This window comes from Squalius cephalus (genome assembly GCF_949319135.1).
Source record: "Squalius cephalus genome assembly, chromosome: 15".
Classification (NCBI taxonomy): Eukaryota; Metazoa; Chordata; class Actinopteri; order Cypriniformes; family Leuciscidae; genus Squalius; species Squalius cephalus.
The window spans coordinates 15,141,135-15,162,155 of record NC_137136.1 but is presented as its reverse complement, the minus strand read 5'-3'; the positions used below and the strand labels follow the sequence as shown (position 1 = coordinate 15,162,155).

Sequence of the window (21,021 nt, the reverse complement as noted above, 5' to 3'; positions counted from 1 at the left end):
CGCCTAAAATACACTAAACCCCACAACCCTGCACACTGTTTTTAACTAAATGCATGTGCAAAAGTGTGTGTGTGTGTGTGTGTGTGTGTGTGTGTGTGTGTGTGTGTGTGTGTGTGTGTGTGTGTGTGTGTGTGTGTGTGTGTGTGTGTGTGTGTGTGTGTGTGTGTGTGTGTGTGTGTGTGTGTGTGTGTGTCAGGAGGAGAGAAATAATTAAAATTAACCATTAACCAAACAAATAAAAAAAATAGCATGCCAAATTGACAGTAACTTAATATATAAACAAGTAAAGTTACAAGTAGGCCAGCATTTGAAAATATCAAGTAAAGCAATTAAATTAAATATCTAATCATCTAATTGGAAAAAATGTACACTGCAGAATTATTTAAAGGGCAGAACACTGACCAAATATAATAGACAAGTACATTTACAAATATGCCACTTTGAAAATTGGATGCAAAATTGAAAATAACTATTTTTCCATCTGATACAGTGACTTTACCATGGTATCACCACATTACTTTTGTGTAAAGGGATAGCACAACCACTGTACATGCTATTATACTGCATTTGGTATATATTTGACCTACATACAAATATGCTGATGTGGCAGGTCAGCTGGTCCTGTCTCATACAGTTCATTAGTCTGCCATGGACACATAATGTCAAAAAGTGTTTATAGTTCGAAACCATTGCACCACTTCTTCAATGTAGGAGAGAACATTTTGAAAGTTAGCTGTTAGCCCCACGCTGTGATAAAAATAAAAGTCTCTCTTCAGCCTTGCAGCTTAAACCACAAACTGCAATTGGAGTTATTAGAGTTAAGCTCATGCTGCATTATATCAACTCAAGAGATCTCAACTACTATGTACTTTCTGTTTCCTACAAGTGCACAGTTACACAGAATCTTCAATGAAGACTGTTGGCCTTTAAACAGCATCATTTCAAAACAATGATCTGAATGTGTAGAGTAATTAAAGCCCCCCTAATTTTATCCTTTAAAACTCATCTTTGATCACCAAGATGACATATTTAAATGTTTTTCCCTTGAAAAAAAAAAAATCATCCCTTTAAACAGCTAGCATGTAACTCTACACCCTTGCTTCATTTAGTATATGCAGATTCATAAATATGCAAATGAGCCCCGCCTCCACTCACTCATACAGGTTCGCTACAAGTCGATGGGCCCTATTTTAACGATCTAAGTGCATGGTCTAAAGCGCTTGGCGCAAGAGCAGTTAGGGCGTGTCCGAATCCACTTTTTCTAGTTTAACGACAGGAAAAATGGTCGGTGCACCAGGCGCATGGTCTAAAAGGGTTGTCTCTATTCTCTTAATGAGTAATGGGTGTGTTTTGGGCTTTACGTGCAATAAATCAATCAGAGTCTCATCTCCCATTCCCTTTAAATGGCAGTTGCGCTTGCGCCATGGCGGATTCGCTATTTTATATGATGGAATTTGATAGTGGAAAGACCGAATGTGTCTCCAGAGCGCAAACGGATCTGCTCGTGTGTGAGGTTAAAGCGCATGAGGAGACCATCTACGGGACTAGCCGGATTCCACCATAATTGTATGTACACAATAATAATCTTTTACATTGTAATCCTTTTATTTTTAATATTTAGCATGTTTGTGTGCTGCTGCGCATCCCTGTGTGTTTAATAAGCAGAGTGTACGCGCGTCGTGGACCCGCCTGTACGCTAACGCGCTCTTTAAATAAAAAAAATACTGCGCCATTGACTTTAGACCAGGTTTCAGTTGGTCAATGGCACAGTCTATTTCAGTTGCCTCAAAATAGCAACGGGCCAACAATGCACCTGAACACACCTCTTTTTCAGACCAGCACACCCATGGGCGCACAGATGGGTGCAAAGGCATTTGCTATTTAAACAACGTTGCGCAAGATGTGAAAATGAAAACTGCGTCAAGCTGAAACTAGCAAAAAACACTTGCCTGGCACTGCATTGCGCCGGGTGTATGGTAGGGCCCGATGTATCAGAATGGTAATGCTCTCTGCACATAACGGTAATTAAAATGATTAGCATTTAGCTTGACTGTGTTATCAAACAGCTAATAATGTGCTGCTAATGTTACGCAGACCATGTTCCCGTTCACATCTCAGAGTCAGACAGCTGCCTTCTAACAATCGGCATCCTTAGAAACACTTTGAACAACTTCGAACGTCAGTGGAGAAAGTGATATAAATCGTGATATAAATCATATACACAATTCACCCGCTATATAGCTAAATGTACCCGATTTCATATTAGCAGATACATATACCAGGATAACCTGCCTTCTCAAGACTGCCCTGCTTCGCAGCAGTTAATGATGAGAAAGAAAGAAAGAAAGATTTACTGGGGAAATAGGGAGAATAGGGTTGGAACATGTTGCTGGCTAAATTCAAACCGTGTCATCCGTGTGGGCACCAGGGCTCAACAACATGTCATGCATATGTGAACAGACTGCTTCAGCATGCCTTCGCCCAGCTCTACCTGAAACAAACACTCACAGACAAACAACAACACATTCCCTTTCCACTCTCTCAGACGCATTGAATGCGAGAGTTTGATTTAGGCAGTCAGCCACGTGCCGGAGCAGAGCTGAGCTGAGCTCTGACTGACAGTCAGGAGGGAGCAGACGCTTGCTGACAGGATTTCAAACAAAGGGAAGTGTCAGTTTGCTTGCGTGACATGCCGGCAGCTCACACGTGGAAAAGAAAAGCTGAAGATGAAGCACTCGTGCCAATTTAGAAGCACTGCCAGTCCTAAGAGATTTTAATCTCATCCATGAGATATCAATGAGAGGCTGTCAAAGAGATGTGAGAATATTCATCCGTTCTCTCTCTCTCATACACACAAACAAACTCTGCATCACAGTGATAAGAGCATTAGCCCACTGGGAAGACACCTTTTACACCGGATTACACAAATTAACGGCACATTTCATTTGACAGATCCAACGTGGCACACAGACTTCAGAAGTGTTAACAAACAACAAAGTGCCAACTCCTGTCCAAAGACAGAATGACGAAAAGAAAAATGCAATGTGACAAAGTACGTACATTCAAGTATGAAGTCTTTAAATCATGTCTGAACGATCATATTTTACACAATTTCACATGAAACGGCACAACGATTTGAGTTACCATTAGAACACTATGGGTTTTCTTTTTGCCCCAATGTTCAATAAAAAATATTATATTGTGCTGGTCAGTCCCTGATATGTTCTAATGGTGTGGATGCAGTATCATGCAAAAGACGACAAAAAAAAAAGTTATCTAGTGCAATTAAAAACACACTATCCACCGTCAGACATGATTCACTATTCCAAGGATAACAAGGCATCCAATAAAGAGATAAAGGTATTCGGTTGGTCAAGTGACCTTAAAATTACCCGCAGCACAAATAAGACAACTTTTATTAGGCTTTTATCAGCTGTACTCAACCTTTTTGACTCCAGGGTCCCCCCACTATCCACAACCATATTTGAAGAACTCATAACTTTTCCAGTTTTTCGTGATTTATGCTGCCTTCACATGCAATCGGAAATGTCCTACTTCCCACTTATGAAGTTGTGATTACAAGCTTGTCGCATTCAGGTGCTTTTTGTCGGAATAAGTAGGAACCATGGAGGACACCGGGGGGAAAACTTAAAGGCCAAAATGTAGTGTCCCATTCATTGAGCATATAAACATTCACTGCAGATAGTCAGCTTGCTGACGACTCTGAAATTTCAGTCAAAAAATATGCTATTTTTAATGTGTATAAAAACAGACAATATGCTTCACATAGTTAATCATATATGTAAATATGCACTACTTCAGCGACAAGACAAGGCGATCTAGCTGTTGTGGAAAAAACTAATAAAGTCACAGCAGCAATCGTTCTCCCTTCTGCCATGTTTAAATTTTATGGCATGCCCAACTCAGAAACTCGGGTATCAATATTATCCCCGAGCTACCCAGTAGTAAATATGACTTCAGAGGGCATTTATGTCCAATTACTGACTGGGAAACTCGCACTTCCGATAAAAATTTTTTTTACACAATTTCCACCCAATAATGTTTAGAGCTTAGCATGAATAGAAAAATGTTATTCATCATAACGCCTGTGGAATTATAAAACATTATTCATTCATATAACTTTTCCAGGTCTAGAAATGATACTTCAAAAATGAGGCTTTGGTTTTTCAAGACTGTGGGAATCCTGGTTCATCAAAGAAAGAAAAATGGTTGTTGAGGGGATGAATTACAATAAGAAATATTTAGACTAAGTTGTTTTGGCTTATTTTTTAAATCATTTTAAGTCCCCTTGGAAGACTGCTGAGACCCCTAGTTGAAAACCTAATCTTAAGTGGCTTTAAGTACTATGTACTTACATCGAAAAATAAGTACAATGTACTTATTGTGTTCATGTTGTATTGTAAAACACTTTTACTGCTATTGAGGTGATACGAGTAAGGTTAGGGACAGGTGTCCCTATGTCCTATGGGTAGGTTTAAGATTGGGTTAATGTGTAAGGGAAGGGTCAACAGTGTAATTATAAATGTAATTACATAAATTAATTACAGCTGTAATTACATGCAGGTATTTTTAAAATATAAGTACAATGTAAAAACACATATGTACACAATAAGTCCATAGTATCAAATTATTAATTTCCATGTTAGTACATAGTAGATAAAGCCACTTAATATAAAGTGGGACCCAAAGCTTTTTTCCATATGATTGTATATGATTTCAAACATTTTTCAAAAATACTGCTGTTTTTGTGTGTGAACCCTTTTTAACAAGCAAAAAGTTTGCATTTTAATGTGAATTTTGACAGCGAAATTTATTCCTTTTGCATTTTGTGCACCATGATGAAAAATTGTTATAAGCTTGTAGGAATAAACGACTCATTAAGCATGTTTATGAAATGTCAGGCTTATGCGACAAAACTACATTTCCTGCACGAGTATGATAAAATACAGATACGATACATCAATTACACACCTAATGCACATTCTTTCATCTCCATTTTGTTAAATTAGTACTAAATGACTAAATGCTTCCTGCTGTCTTAAGGGAAAAACATAAAATGGCCCAAACATGCCTATGTTATTCCAACCAAAATCACTTTATATTTCATATATTACATCTTTCAAGCTCATAAGCAGGAACTATATAGAAATATAGAGAAAGCAAAGCAGCATTAGTGTTGGGATATATACAACATCCAAAAATTGCATCTTAATAGCTTATCAAAAATGCTTTGCATACTAATCATCCTGCAAAGCACAAGCGGTAATAGCCAATATTAGCCTACATGCCACACAACTTTCGATAAGTAAACAAACAGGAATAATTTGGTGCTAAATGATCTCAAGTTCAGCTAAAAGTGTAAGTTGGAGGAAACCCAACACTGCGCTGTATTTCTGGAGCTGATCTTCTCAGCATTCCTATCAAAGGCAAAACAACTCATTAAAACTCTTTAAATGACTGACAGGTCTATGTGAGAACAAATGGGTTTCCATGACAACCAGTCAGTTATTGGATGACAAGGGCACCATTGACAGAAAGATTAGAGCAAACTAGAGCCAAAGGAATACACACAAAGCAAACAACAATCGATAGGTAGTTTCACACAAACACACACCCAATAGCACAGACAGACAGGTCATTATCCTAACTGATTAGACCAAACACATCCAAACACAAACTCTGAAAAATAATACTTATCGCTCGCTTCTTTTGTAACACTCATTCACATTATGAGACAAAACAATAACAATTGCATTCTTTCACTATCCCCCCTTGTTCCAGAGCCTTTATTGGCATACAATGAGCAGCCACATACGCACACACACCACAGACCCTCATCAACGGTGGTTCATTAAGCTGGGTAAACAGAACATTAATGATTCATTAGAGCCAGCGCTGTTTATTAGTACACAAACCAAGACAGACAGAGCCTGTCTTATGCCCTCCTCTCAGACATATTTTGTATATACACACACACACACACACACACACTCAGCTCAAAGCACTTCCAGACATCCCAGTAAAACAATGGAAAAGCCCGTTCAGCAATAAAAGAACAACACCTGAGACCAAGTCTCGCATAACTAGACTTTTGACTATCAGCATAAAGTCTGGTCCACATTACAACTTATTTTGGCCTTTTGCCACTTAAGGGAGACACGGCAGGCAAAAACATTGTTTTGTTTTTTTTCACTGGACAATTTTTAGATTTTGGGCTATTTGTCTTCAATAACATGTCTTCTTTCAGACTTGTGTTGAAAAAAAAGTCCAAAATACACATTTAGGTCTTTATTTTACTACACTTTGTGGTAACACTTTATTTTACAGTGTCTTTGTTACATAAATGTTACATGTACTTACCATAGTAATAACAGTAAATTATGCATAATTACATGCAATTAACCCTCAACCAAATCCTAATCCTACCATAACCCTATTGATACTTTGCAGTCACGTGACTACCACAGATACCTGGCAGGCAACAAACGGATATTTTCAACGTTGAGTCCTGTCTTTCTAGTAGATATCAAGTCTGTTAGCGAGCTAGCTGCATAACTATGGACTAGGATTAACTCCAAGGTAGCTAAATTGTGTAAAGCAGACAAGTTTTTTTAAGATAATCGATCAGTAATAATTCCTTCGTAAATAATCTAGCTCTGCTGTTGGGTCATCTCTGGTTCTCATTGAAAATCATAGGTTGTTTTGAGGTTTGCGATATCTATCACACACTTCTGTTATTGTTAGCAAAAGACGACCGCTGTTACTGTGCGTTCACACCGCCGCCGGCGAGAGCGTCAAAGTGCCTGGAAATCATTCATTTTCAATTAATTTTGCCGCTCTCGCCGGCGGCGGTGTGAACGTAGCCTACAGTTACGTTAGCCTAGCTTAGACTCATAACACAAACAGCTGACTCGCCGAACCAGCTGGTGAATACTGGTGGTGTTGATTGACAAAACTACAGTAACTTAAAGACACGATTAATTACATGATCATACACCCCTGTATTCAAACAAATGTTGAAATTACCTTTGATGGTAATTTGCACAGACGTGTAGCCTACTGTGAAGGTTGCTTATCTCATCTGCGGTTAGTGCATCCAATTGCACAACAACTATCTGGCATGTCGTTTACACCTCAAAACACCAACTTTTGTATAGCAAAACTGGCGACCCTTGATTAGTTTACTGGGTTTCATTGCTGGAGAACGACGTTCTTGCCCGCCAGCCAGTACTTGTGACGTCACGTGCAAAGTATCAATAGTAAGTACATGTAGTTGTTTAATATTACACAATACTTAAAGGGAGGGGGATTGGGTTTAACTAGAGGTTGAAGGAAATTTCAAAATGTTTTAAATGTAGAAAAAAAATTAACTAAGCACTCCTTTTTTATCTTGTACACTGTGTTTTGGCCAGGGGCCAGATGCATAACTTTGTGTAGATTTTATCATAAAAGTGTGCATTTTTGTATGCACAAAAGTACATACGGCAAAACCTTGAGCAAAATCTCTTTTAGAAATCCTCGTTTCATCTCCAAAATAACCATATATGAAGCTTATAATGCATACAGTAGTTGCATTATGCATAACCTCATCTGCATTTATCATCTCCATCTGCGTATTCTCATCCATGAGATACCACCGTGTTTTAGACATTAGGAAAATATGATACGGACTGTAATTGCCATTTGGGCACAATACAAAAAAAAAAATCATTTAGTATCCTTGTCTTGTTTAAGAATAAAAAATATCTAAAGATACATAAAACAAAATACACTTGCCAAAATTGCATAAAATACTTTTCAGAGAAGTTTACAGAGAATAATTATTTTCATTCATTCACATTGCCAAAATCATTTTAATTGTTTTAAACAAAACCAAACATATGCAGTGTTGCGAATAAAGTAAATATATATTTTAGTATGATATTTTTACTGAAAACTGAACAGTTTATTTATGTAAAACATCAACACGTTACTGACACAATGCATGTCTATATGGTAATTAGGTCAAACTAAAACAAACGTGACATATAAAAATACATGGAAATACAAAAACTGTAATGGAAACTTTATAACTCAGTCCTTTAAATAGAAGTATAATAATTATTTGTATGAAAGAGTCCATAGCTACAGTATTATGGAAATAAACAATTTTCTCCATCGAAAGCAATAATAGCCACGTATTCTGACAAATTAAATTTTTGTGAATGAAATGAAAATTATGTTCTGGCAACAGTGATCGTGAAGAATCTCTACACAAGAATGTGTAGAGTCCCAAGCCCTTCACTAGCACACTTTTTTGGTGATTCATGAGCCGAGAAGCAAAAGACAGCAAATGGACAAGGAAAAAGTCTGTTCAAGATACTGAAAAGATACTGGTAAACCTTCTAAAATATTATAATAATATATTTGCCATTTATATGCAGCTAGCAAACATGTATTCTGTCAAAATACACAGCTAGTTTTAAAAGACTGTTAATGGGAAAAGATACTTTTTTCAGCAGGAATTCCACTGTAGTTAAGCCATCCAACTGAACCATGCTGACCAATCTTGGACCTGTAAGCCTGACACCGCAGTCTACTGTGGGTCTCATTCTCACTTTGGTCAAGTGGAAATAGAGGCCCTGGCCTGTCTAAACATACTTGAACCAATGCAGTGCAAATGCTGTAATATAAGGCTGGACTGACAGCGCACAAAACGGCTCCGGGAAAAGATTTAAAGCAGGCTTGCGTTTCCAGCCCAGCCAGAACGTTTTGTGTATGAGAAACTGTCCGGGAAAAGAGCTAATGGCCCATCTCAAGTCTGCTGAGTGTGTGTGAAAAGGTTACCACACACACCGTTAACCTCGTTCATATGACCCTATGACAGGACACATTCTTCTGGTCACTGAATGTGACTTATGAGGGTGTTACACACAAAGTGCTCAGGAGCACATTCACACATTTACACATCCATGCATGAACACAGAAGAACACATTAATCATGAACAGTGTTATTAGCCTAAAATGTCCCACAATGCACAGGCCTGCAAATGTGCAGGCTAATAACACTAAAATGTCCCACAATGCAGCAGGCCTGTGCATTTGTAATCTGACACACACACACACACACACACACATTATGTCCGTTTCATCTCTTTTGATCGCTTTCTCCCTGCCTGGGCTCTGGTGCTGTGTTAAAAAGCAAACAAGCTTTCTTCCCAAGCAATCACTAGAGACAGGGCAGACAACGAATAATTAATGATTAGGCCCGGGTCGTTTTAGTAACGAGACTTCACTGGGACCGAATATTCAAATGAGATTTTATGACTCATCTGCAGCTTCTAATTAAGCCTGATCATTGCATTATTTATTGGCTGTTTACCACAATCGTTGAGAATGTGTTTGTCTGTGTATATGACTGAGGTTTACCTATTCCCATCATCAAGACAGTTAAAGTTGAAGCTTTCATATTTATATCAAATTAATTAAATTAACTTCCATATTTACATGATATGGGATGTTAAAGTAAAATGAAAGCTGATTTTTGAGTGGTCATACAATACTGAAAGAAAAAAAATTACTAATTTACTCAACCTCATGTCATTCCAAACCCGTATGAACTTAAAGTTCATTCTGCTCTCCAAAATCATCATGCTCATGCACTAAAGTTCACTCTGTTCCCCATAATAATGCTGGATTACTTCAGAATGTTTATTCAGACGTTTATTGAAAATAGCAAACACATCATGTTGCTTTAATAGTGCTTTTTATCCTTTTTGGAGCTCAGCAGCATCTGTCCCTATTCACTTTCACTGTTCAAAAAAAGAGCAGCTCTGACATACTCAAATGCTATGAAATTAACATTTTGCAGCTCAGTTCAGAATTATATAGAGAATGAGTGAGAGAGATAATAAAAAGACAGGTTTGTGTCAGTAAAAAATAGGATTCTTTCATTATTTAGTCTGCGAGATCAAATTAAGTATAATTCAGCATTAAATCGAAATGTAAGAAATGTAAATCATACATATTAAGGACCATAAATGATGTTGTGTTATATCTAATGTGTATGTCTATAATCCAACAAGAACCTCATATTATATATTATTGAATACTGAACACTGATTAATGATTTGATTAAGTATAGCTTATAAATCACTGGTATGTCAGTATAACTCAAAGACTGCACAGGCCTTGCTCTCTTCAAACATTTGATGAGCTCCTTAAACTGAAATTCAAAGTTAAGGGCTATATGAAGAAAGTTCTGATTAAAGATACGAGATATGATGAACAAACAGCCTCTGGCATCTTTAGGTCAATGTGCTTGAAAACTGTGTGTGTGTGTGTGTGTGTGTGTGTGTGTGTGTGTGTGTGTGTGCGTGCGTGCGTGTGTGTGTGTGTGTGTGTGTGTGTGTGTGTGTGTGTGTGTGTGTGTGTGTGTGTGTGTGTTTTCACATCAAATGGTGCATCACACAAGCTTCTCAGCTCTCTCCAAAGCTTTAAAGTCATATCAAATAACAGTTTGATTTGTGCTCAATAACTCAGAGTCAGGGCCTGATGAACATTTCATTCTTTTCATTAGCTAAAAGTTCCTCTTACCGCCATTAAATGTGTCAGCCAATCACTCCAGCTTAGAGCTGCAGAAAAGCATTATCTCAATTAGAGGAAAGCTAAGAGTGGCGTTAGACTGGGAGTGAGCTTATGAGTCTTGCACGAAGGGACTGAAACACACTGGCACACGACTCCAGGGTCACTGCAAAGACGCTTCAGAAATATCTCTCTTTATAGTTCACACTGTAGGCAGGGGTGAAAAAGTATTATACTTGGTTTCATTTAGTATTCATAATAAATATTCACAAAGAATTTTTTCCTCAGGAAAAAGAGTATAAGGCAGAATTTTCATCATACTCTGAAAAAGGTTGTAAACAATGAAATTTGAGTTTTTTTACACATCCAAATAATTTTAGAAATTGTATTTAGCCTCCAAAAATATTTTCTGGTTTAATCATTATTATCTAAATATTTTATTATTTTCTTCTAACAGCTAATAATAAATTCTACACTATTTTGTATTAAAAAAAAAAACTACAATTAAAAAGTGAATTTAGGCATCACAACATAATTTGGCCATGGGACCCACATTTTCCCATAGTCATTAAGCCTTGACTAAAAATGTTTTAAATTTAAACCAAGCAAATTTATTTTTCAAAAATGTTTAACACACACACTCACATGGTTTAGCTATCTTTGTGGGGATTCTCTATAGGTGTAATATTTTTATTTTGATTACTGATCAAACTGTATTTTCAATCCCCTAAACCTACCCACCACAGAAAACTTTCTTCAGTTTTACAATTAAAAAAAAAAAAAAAAATCATAATTTAGTATGTTTATATCCATTTCCTTTGTGGAGACCACTGGCTGGTCCCCACAATGTAGGATATCTCAGGTTTTACAATCCTTGGTCCCCACAGTGTAATATAAACCTGTACACACACACACCTTAACATGCAAATAAACTATAAAAATATCACTAACACTGATGAATAAACAGTATTAAGGTTAGGCTGAAGTCCCAAACTAGTTGGAATGAGCCATCACAGTCATCAAAATGGTATTTTGGGTTAAGGTAAATACCATGGTAAATAAACAATACTAACATGAACTGTTAATAAAAAATATGGACACTGATCCTGATAATTAGAAAGAACATCATACCTGGATGTAAATCCTTCCCAGCAAACACACAATGTACCAATTACGTAATTTATTGATAGTTTTTTTTTTTTATGACTTGCTAATTGACAACGTTACTACGACGTTGCATGCTTGTAATTTTAACTTAAAAAATGTGTGTGAACACCGGCCCTTAGAAATTGCGAAAATAACATTAGGATAATGGCACATAGCCTGACAAACACAGGTCAGCAAAACGAAAAAAAAAGCGAAAGGTCTAGAGTCACGTTTTCTTGAAGTTTTTAGAATGCAGTGTGTCACAAGCCAGAAGCTGCGAAAGACGAGAGACTTGATCGCAACGCTCAAACACGTCCATCTAGTGTGTGTTTAGAAAAACAATCGAAAAAGTTGCGCAATGGAAAAAACACTTTCGGTCTGACAGAACAGCAAAGTCTTTGCAGAAGAGTCAACAGCTTTCACGCACATCTTTCAAAATGAAAGTGTCACATCAGGAAAATTTTTAAAATTGTTGTTGTTGTTTCTTTGACTGCACACTCCGCGACCCACGTACAGTAAAAAAGGCATATTTATTTTGAGATATGCAAAAAATTTGTTAACAGTGTTATTAAATTATAATTGCTTTTAAAGATTAACTTTAAGTGAGGGTTAGATGATGGTCATTAAGGTAATGTAAATGTAAAAATCTGATTTAAATTTGTATCATTTATGCACCTCTAGCAGTACTAAATAAAATTGCAAAAATATTGAGTTTTCAAACAGGTTTCTCAAACACTCCCATCATCTACCATTGGTCAGCCAATACAACATTCCCATCCTAAAACCACGCCATGGTTGAGCCAATGTTGCTGTATCGGGCATGGCCAAACAAGCAGAGCAATGTTTTGATATTTACTCAGAGATCTAAATCAAAAGAATCTTCTGTAATCAAACAGAAACACTTATTATGCAACCTTATTAGATCACGACAGCAATCACATAAGATGAATGCAAGGAGCTATAGAAACTCTCACACTGGAGGGATAGGAATTAAACAAGCTAACATAAACCTATTCTCAATGCATGAAGACTTGACAAGACAATTTAACAATCTAAGACATAAGAAAATGTGAACACCAAAGATCACCTTTGCCTTAACACACACACGGCTTCCTTGCTTCTAAAAACACTCCTCAGTCCTCTTTTTCAACCTCCTGAGACTGACCTGAGAGAAAAGAGTATCTTCCCAAATTATCATTCTTATCAGAGCTGTTGTGGATTACTGATGGCTCTCTCTATGAGCTCCGACACACACGAAACAAAAGAGCGGAATGAGAAAGAGATGGAAAGATGTGGAATGTGTTAAAAAGCCTTAGCTTAGTCTATAAGATTCTGTCATGTGCTCCTTTACTCAGAGGAAAACCACTATAGAAGCCACATCTATATCTGCCACAATGTCAATCCTGTTTAAATGTGTCCTGAGCCCTGACATCAACAAAACCCTTAAAGTAAGAAATTCTGACAAGTACAAATCATAAAGTAGCATAGTGTAGAAAACCAAACCAAAAGGTTGTAGGCTCAAACCCGACGAGATGATCCATGAACTCCAATGTGTCCTGTATTACGGATCACTTCCAAAGAGCCAGCTAACTGACAGCTTAGACTTATATAGTTACATGTCATTGTGTCAGTTCAAAGGGATTGATCCAGCCATGAAAATTCATTTATGCCTGGCTCACACTACAGGAGCTTTAGGCCGATTTAACCCCGATTTTCCCCTCCCGAGAATCAGAGAAAAAAATCTTGTCGAGGGCCTCGATCGGTTCTGATGTTCGGCACAGATTATCTGGTAATGTGAGGCGTTCACAGATTGAATCTTGCACCTCCCGATCTGCTCTCACACAAATCGGGCCCGCCCCGATCATATCAAACATGTTTGATATTTAGGATTTTAAATCGGGATGAGCAAGACTATGATTACGTCAGTACTGTCAAAATAGGTTGTAGGCTCAAACCCACGAGACGATCCATTGTGTCCTGTATTAAGTACTTTAAATCACTTCCAAAGAGCCAACTACAACTGACAAACTACAGCTTAGACTTATATACAGTTACATGTCATTGTGTCAGTTTAAAGGGATTGATCCAGCAATGAAAATTCATTTACTTACCCTCATGTCTTTCCAAACCAGTATGAATGACTTTCTTTCGTGGACAATAGAAGGAGAAATTTGGGATAAATGTACTGGAATCTTTTCCAGGGAATTACAATAAATGATGATTGGAGCTTTCAAGATTCAAAAAGGACACAAAAGTGCTAATAATAATAATAATAAATAATATTACTAATAATAATAATAATAATAAACAAATACACAACAATTCAAAAGTTGGGGGTCAGTAAGGTTTTTTTATATTTTTGAGAGAAAGTTTGTATGTTCAACAAGGCTGCATTTATTTAATCAATTATACAGTAAAACCATTAAAATAACTATTTCTATTTCTAGTTCAATTTAAATTAATTTATTGTCATGGCAAAATTGTATTTTCAGCCACATTTCTCCAGTCTTCAGTCACATGATCCTTCAGAAATCATTCTAATAAGCTGATTTGCTGCTTAAGAAACATTTCTTTTTATTATCACAGTTGAAAATTATAAATATCTTTGTCACTTTGGATCAATTTAATGAATCCTTGTTGAAAAAGCAAGAATTTCTTTTTTTTAAATAACTAATAGTCCATATGACCTGCATTCTAAGCCTTCTGAAGTCAGTTGACAGCTTTTGTGTGAGGAACAGATCACAATCTAAATTGTTATTTACTAATATTATTATTACCCTTCAGTGAGCTGTGCAAATCATTTAGAAGAATTTTGTTTACTGGATCAACTGATTTACATTTGAAAACATTTGACTCATAAGAACAATTTGTTAATGCATTGAAACAACATTAGGTTGAGTAAATGATGACTGAATTTTCATTTTTAGATGAACTATCCTTTTAAATAAACTGACACAAATATGCCCTAAAAAGATTTGGTCACAAAAGCCACAATTTGGATCAATCTGAATTCATTCTATTTCCATTACAGAATAAAAAAAAAAATTAAAACAAAATTGAAATCTCCAAACAAATTATGTGAGAACCTTTCACAGCCATTTAAGTGAATTCGTTTTAATCAATTTAGGTTAAACTAAGAATCAACCCAAAAGAAATCAGGTTTTATATTTTGTTATGTAATGCAATAACATTCATAACATTAAGAGTGACTTAAGCGTCCAGATACTTTTTAAGGTCACTGTACACTTGGCTGAGTCATAACAAAAGTCAGACAAAAAAGTCATAAAAAAAAAAGGTCTAGTTTTGTTTGAAGTGTACTGTGTGTGGTGTGGTCATTAGCTCCAAAAGGCTAATTAGCACAGGAGTCTGGGTGTGTGTATAACCTTGTGTGTGTGGGTCCCTAGGGTTTGAGTTTCTTTTAAATATCTTTAGAGATAATTAAGTCCACCGCTACTGACATTAAACAGTACCTTCGTCACTTTGTTCAAATGGCAAGACTTCCTTCTCCTCCCAACCAAGGCATTTTATACAACTATGTCTCTTCGGCTCTCTCCATCCTTCCCTCCCCCTCATTCCACTGCCTGTGACTCTCTTCCTCTCCTCCCTCTGTTCAGACCACTGGCAAAGAAAGACATCAATCTTGTGCTGTCACACAGTGTGTCAGACTTTGACCCAGCTGGAGTGGAGCAGGAAAAGGCCTTGCTAATATTGAGTTAGCTCGTGCAGCATGCGCTGCCACTACACACACACTCTCCAGAGTCCTCAAAACTCATTTTGAATTGCCACAGTCTGACAGTTACATACATAGCCAACAAAACTAATATTGAATGTGCTCATGCAGGACATTACGGCAAGAGGGCATATACACATTCATCTATAAAGCAAGGAAAACAGATAATAGAGCCTTGCTTCCTTCAAAGGATAACATGAAATAAAACTCACTATTTCAAAGTATAGCAAGATTTTACCTTAAAATACTGTCAGAATATTAAATATATATATATATATATATATATATATATATATATATATATATATATATGTGTGTGTGTGAAATAATATATATATGAATAATATATATAGATATGCTAAACAATCGCAATATTATTGTACACTACACTGTCAATAAAAGCGTGCAATTTTTACAGGGAATCAAAAAAGCTGTAAAAAATTAAGTTGAGTTACCAACCCATATACTGTAAAAACTGTAAACATTTTAACACCGCATTATATGCTTTTTTTAGTGTAAAATACTGACAAAATTGTGGATTTTTTAAAAAGTAAAAACTATGAATTACCATATAATTTAGGGTGAGAAACACTGAATTAGTTCAGATGAAATATTCCATTATAAGCATACAGGGACCAATATGCCATCCCGTAATACTTGAAACTGTTACCAACCACAGCTGAAACATTGCAACCACAGTTTTTTTTTTTAATAAATTTACAGGATATTTTTGTGTATCAAGTGTATCATGAGCCAGATATAAATAGATATGATAATATCGTAGCAGCAAGTCCCAGTGAAAAGTAGCTTACATTAGTAGTTAATTATTATGTTTTAGTTCATATTTTTATATTATGTACTTTTCATTTATTTAGTTGATTATTTATTATTATTATGTGTACTAAGGCATCATGTAAAATATGACTAGGGCTGTCTACTAAGAAAAAAAAAAAAATTATTTGTGCAATTTGGGCTTCGTTTTGCTGAATGTTTAAAACTGATTTTTTTACACCAGCATCTTTAGAGCTTGGACTGCCTCTAGATATCTAAAATAGTCCATCCTTCTGTTTCTCTCTCTCCCTGTTTAGAAGTGCTCACCTTTCCCAGCTGTCCAATCAAAGGGCCTTGCTGCCGGGGGGCCCGGCTTCTGTCTAAACACCCGCTGTCGCAGAGACGACCCTGCAACCTTTGGCATCATTTTGACAGACAGCCAGGTGACTGGTTTTAATATTAATACGCCCCCCTTGCTGAGAGGAGATTCTATTTGTGTTCGTCTAAGGGAGAGCAGACGCTTTTAAAGTCAGGCTGCAGCACTCAGTCCTTCACTGTCTCGTCAGCATGAACCGAACAAATATAAGCAAGTGTGAAAAAGAACTAAAGAAAAGTGAGCTCCACACAGCTGTCAATTTATCATTCTCTCTCTCTCAAACTGACTTTCACTTTTATAGCATCTCATCCTGGTCCAGCCTTATTTCATTCTGTCTCTCGACCCTGTCATTCTTTCTATTTCCTCTTCGCTATTATTTAAATTCTCTGTTCTCTCACTTTTTCCGATACCTCTCTCCGAGTGCTGGACAGGTGTCAGGACGTTCACACTCTCTGCACAAAAAGAGTCTTACTGCACACACACACTCAACTGGAAAGGTCACGGATAAGTGCAAATAAAATACCATTCCTGCATTATTCAGAGGTCACCTTAGCGCTGATAGAAAATGAGAAAAGAGTTTAAAGGGAAACAAATCTATAGTCTTAGCATTAATAACTGTGGACACGGTCTTGCTCAGAAATCCAAAACAGCTGTGGGACTCGTTTACACCAACACGATAGACATAACTACTAACCAACACTGGAGGACTATACAGTTCACCTCAACTTTTGAATGGCTGTCTCACAGACAACTGAGCTACCTACCAAGACAGCATGTTAGGGCATCATTGGAAATGGAATGCTTGAATACATCTGATGACACTCAAAAATTCTGTCTATGTAGGTAGCTCACTAAGTGCTGGAATAAAACAATGAGCTGATCATTATTTTCATGTTATGACTGATAAGCGATAAACAGCCAATTTTAAAATGCTATACCAGAGAACAGAAACAACTTTAAGACTGTTTATTTTAGATATTAATAATATATTTGTACTAAATGAAGGCCAGTATTATCAATACTTGCTACTGATACCCATTCGTGACATAACCCATATAACAATTGTCACATTTAGCTGTACCTTATATATATAAATATTGTTGTCAATAGTAATGTTTCTGTCTCTGTCAATATCAGCACTCTCTATTTGAATAAGAGCTGTCAGTTCATTAATTTTGCGGATTAATTTTCACAATAAGTAAGAAAATGATTTAAATTATTTAGGATTATTGAGGATCAGTCCGACGATCAATACGACGTCAATATTTACTAACAATATTTAGTTATTTTCGCACTTACACCTCTTTCGCTTTGCAGAGCTGGTGAGTGGAATCTTATGAGGTATAGCTGATTTGTTCAACTCATCAGCCACAGAAATACACATTAGACAGTAAATAATTGTCCCGTTGACAATTATACAGGATTACAACACACTGGGTGATGGTTTACTCTACAGCTGCAATAGAGCACACATTAAACCTTCTCATTACTCACAACACTGACAGCTTTAAGCTTGTTTGTAGCCAATATTAGTGTACTTGTACAAGCTGTATTCTATAGGTCTTTAAACTTGCTTGCACAGCAAGAACGGATTGTTTTGGATTAAAGTGTGCTAACACAAGATAATAAAAAAACGACTGGCTATAGAATGGATCCAATGCCCTGTTATGAAACAGTTTCTAACCCAATAGCTTAAAAAAAGCTCATCAGCTGAATCCGTGTATACGACATCACCACCGCTAAGACCTCAAAGAATCACTGACAGGTACTATACGCTCCACTTCAACATTCAGTGGACACTTCAGTTCGGCCTGCCAGAGAAGCGCTCAAGTTGAACAATCTGAAATGTGAATTCTATACTGGAAGGAAACTGACTGAAACATTTGAAATGATCTTCTTAAAAGTGTTGAGCTAGACCATTGTCCTACCTCATACTCCTCGGCCTCGATCAGCAGTTTGGCTGTTGTTATTCTGGATTCATATGGCGGGATGTTGCTCTAAAACACAAACGTAAATAAATATTAACTAACTGAGAGGTAAATTAAGGGTAATGAAAGACTTGATGATGTGAATTGATGAGAAAATTATATGAAAATTGATTTAAAAGACTCAATAACGATTAATATACAAAGATGAATTCGAAAATAAGTACACTACCAAAAATGGATAAGATTGAAATGTTTATTAAATAAGTCTATAATGATCACCATGACGGCATTTTTTTAATTAATAATATTGAAATATAGAAATACAGAAATATTGTGATATATTAGTATAATTTAAAATAAATCTTTTCTATTTGAATATATTTTCAACTGTAATTCCTGTATTGGAAAAGTTGCATTACTCCAGTGTCACATGATCCTTCAGAAATCATTCTAATATGCATATGTGATGATGTGATGCAAAAATTTGTCACAAAATTTGGGCTGCACGTGGACGGGGTGTGCGGAAGTCCGCGGACCCTCCTGATGACAAAAGTTACGTTACGTGGGTGGTGGGTGGCCAAAGTATACTTTGGGCTTAAAGGTCCATTAAGTTCTATATGCGACTGATTTTCTCAAGGTCTCAGACATTTCAATAATCCTCTTTATAAACACTATTTTCTATTTCAACATATCATCATACCATCAAGGCCGCTTCATCTCTTGTGTTCATTGTAGCTTGTCTGTGATGTTATCAGGCTCATTATTGTATTGTACATATTAACACAGGCTCTTTTGTCTCTAAACTGGATACATGTTTTTTAAATCAGCTATGTAAAAAGAGTTGATAAGAGCGCTGAACCTGATTACAACATGCTTCAAAGATGCACATACTCTCCTACCTGCCAGGATTTTCCAAACGTTGCAAAGCTGCATATACATATCACAAATTTATGTCTAGTGCAAAGCAAGTTCCCTGAAACTAACCAGTAGGAAAGTAAACAAACTTTTATAAATTCCCTCAATGAGTCAGTTCAGGTGAGGCTTGTTTTTCTGTGGTTTCTTCAGCAGCATAAAGCCCTACTTAACAGATTACCTGCGAAAGACACAGAAACGAAAATATGTTTTTGAAAAAGCATGAAATGTGTAGCCTTAAGCAAAAAACTGTGTCAGTGGAGAAGCGTGGTCACTTGATGGGGGAGCAGTGCGTGTGTGCGCGTGTGGCCGCAGGGCTAGCCATGCAGCAGACTGACACAGCCTTGACCTGGCTTTGAGAGAAAAATAAAAACATAAATAAGCTAGTTTGTTTCCTTTCTTCCCTTATCTTTCCCAGACTAAAACCTTCTTTAAGTGTAGTGCTATTTCCTGCCTTGCAATCAAAAAGAGGTCAAAGGAGAGGTCATGATGCATCCTATCTTTATCTCTCTGTTGCCTTTGGAACACAAACACCTGTATACGCACCGTAGTTGGATTTTCTTCCTCCTCCATGTCGTGCGCTGCGCTCACCAATGACTCTTCCTTTTTCTGTAGGCTAGGTAACCATGACGACACACTCTTCTTTAGGTAGTCACGCCCCTCCTGCATGAAGTGTGACAAAATAAATTTGAAAGAGCCTCTCCAAGTATTCTGATTGTAAAACTAAAAATACAGGTACATGGTACATGCCTCAGGAAGAGGTATAGGATGAGAGTAAGAAAGATGAGATGGTACGTGATGGGATGTGATGAAACAAATGGGATAGAATACAAGGAACTAGGAAATAGAATAGAAAGACAAGTAGTAGGATAGGCCAAGAGGAAGCTCTAAAAGATATGAGGAAGTGGTTTAGGGTCAGAGAAGGTGATAGAATGTAGGATAACAGGTAGTGGTATAAGATTACAGATAGTAGAATATGTTGAGAGGATGCAGGATAGGATGAAAGAGAGTAGGTAAGGGAGAGAGAAAGTAAAACAGGATAACAGGAAGTAATAAAGGATGATAGGAAGTGTATATGATGCAAATAAGTAGGAAATAGCTTAGGCAATATAGCATGAGAGGAAGTAAGATGACATGAGAGGTAGTGGGATGGGATGAAAGGACTCAGAACCAGGAAATATAATACTATGCCAACTAGGAAGTAGAACAGGACAACAGGAGGCTCTATAAGATGAGAAGAAGTGGTATAGAATGAGAGGAAGTGACAAAGTTCAACAGGTTGTGGTATGAGATGAAAGGAAGTAGGATGGGATGAGAGGAACCATTAAAGCACAGTAAAGAAGTAGGGTAGGATAAAATGAAATTGTAGGTTGGGTTGAGAGAAAGTGAGAAAGAAATGAGAGGAGATGATACAGGATGAGAAGTAGTAGTACTGTATATGATCCAAAGAAAGTACTAAGCATGCGCAATAAAAAGTGTTATAGCATGAGAGGAAGTAAGACAAGAAAAGATGAAGTAGTATAGAATGAGTGGAAGTAGTAAAGCATGAGAGGCAATGACAGAAGGTAGGTTTA

The 21,021-nt window shown here is 36.8% G+C and overlaps 1 protein-coding gene across 1 annotated transcript in view; it reads right to left on the bottom strand.

Moving 5' to 3' along the window:
• LOC307172298 (uncharacterized protein) overlaps nucleotides 1–21,021 on the bottom strand; it is an 84,823-nt gene that overhangs the window by 56,775 nt on the left and 7,027 nt on the right. The window contains exons 7-8 of the mRNA XM_079894570.1: nucleotides 19,994–20,110; nucleotides 18,536–18,604 (exon numbers count right to left, since the gene is read on the bottom strand). Of these exons, the coding sequence (XP_079750696.1) occupies nucleotides 18,536–18,604; nucleotides 19,994–20,110 (186 nt within the window). The remainder of the gene's footprint in view (nucleotides 1–18,535; nucleotides 18,605–19,993; nucleotides 20,111–21,021) is intronic.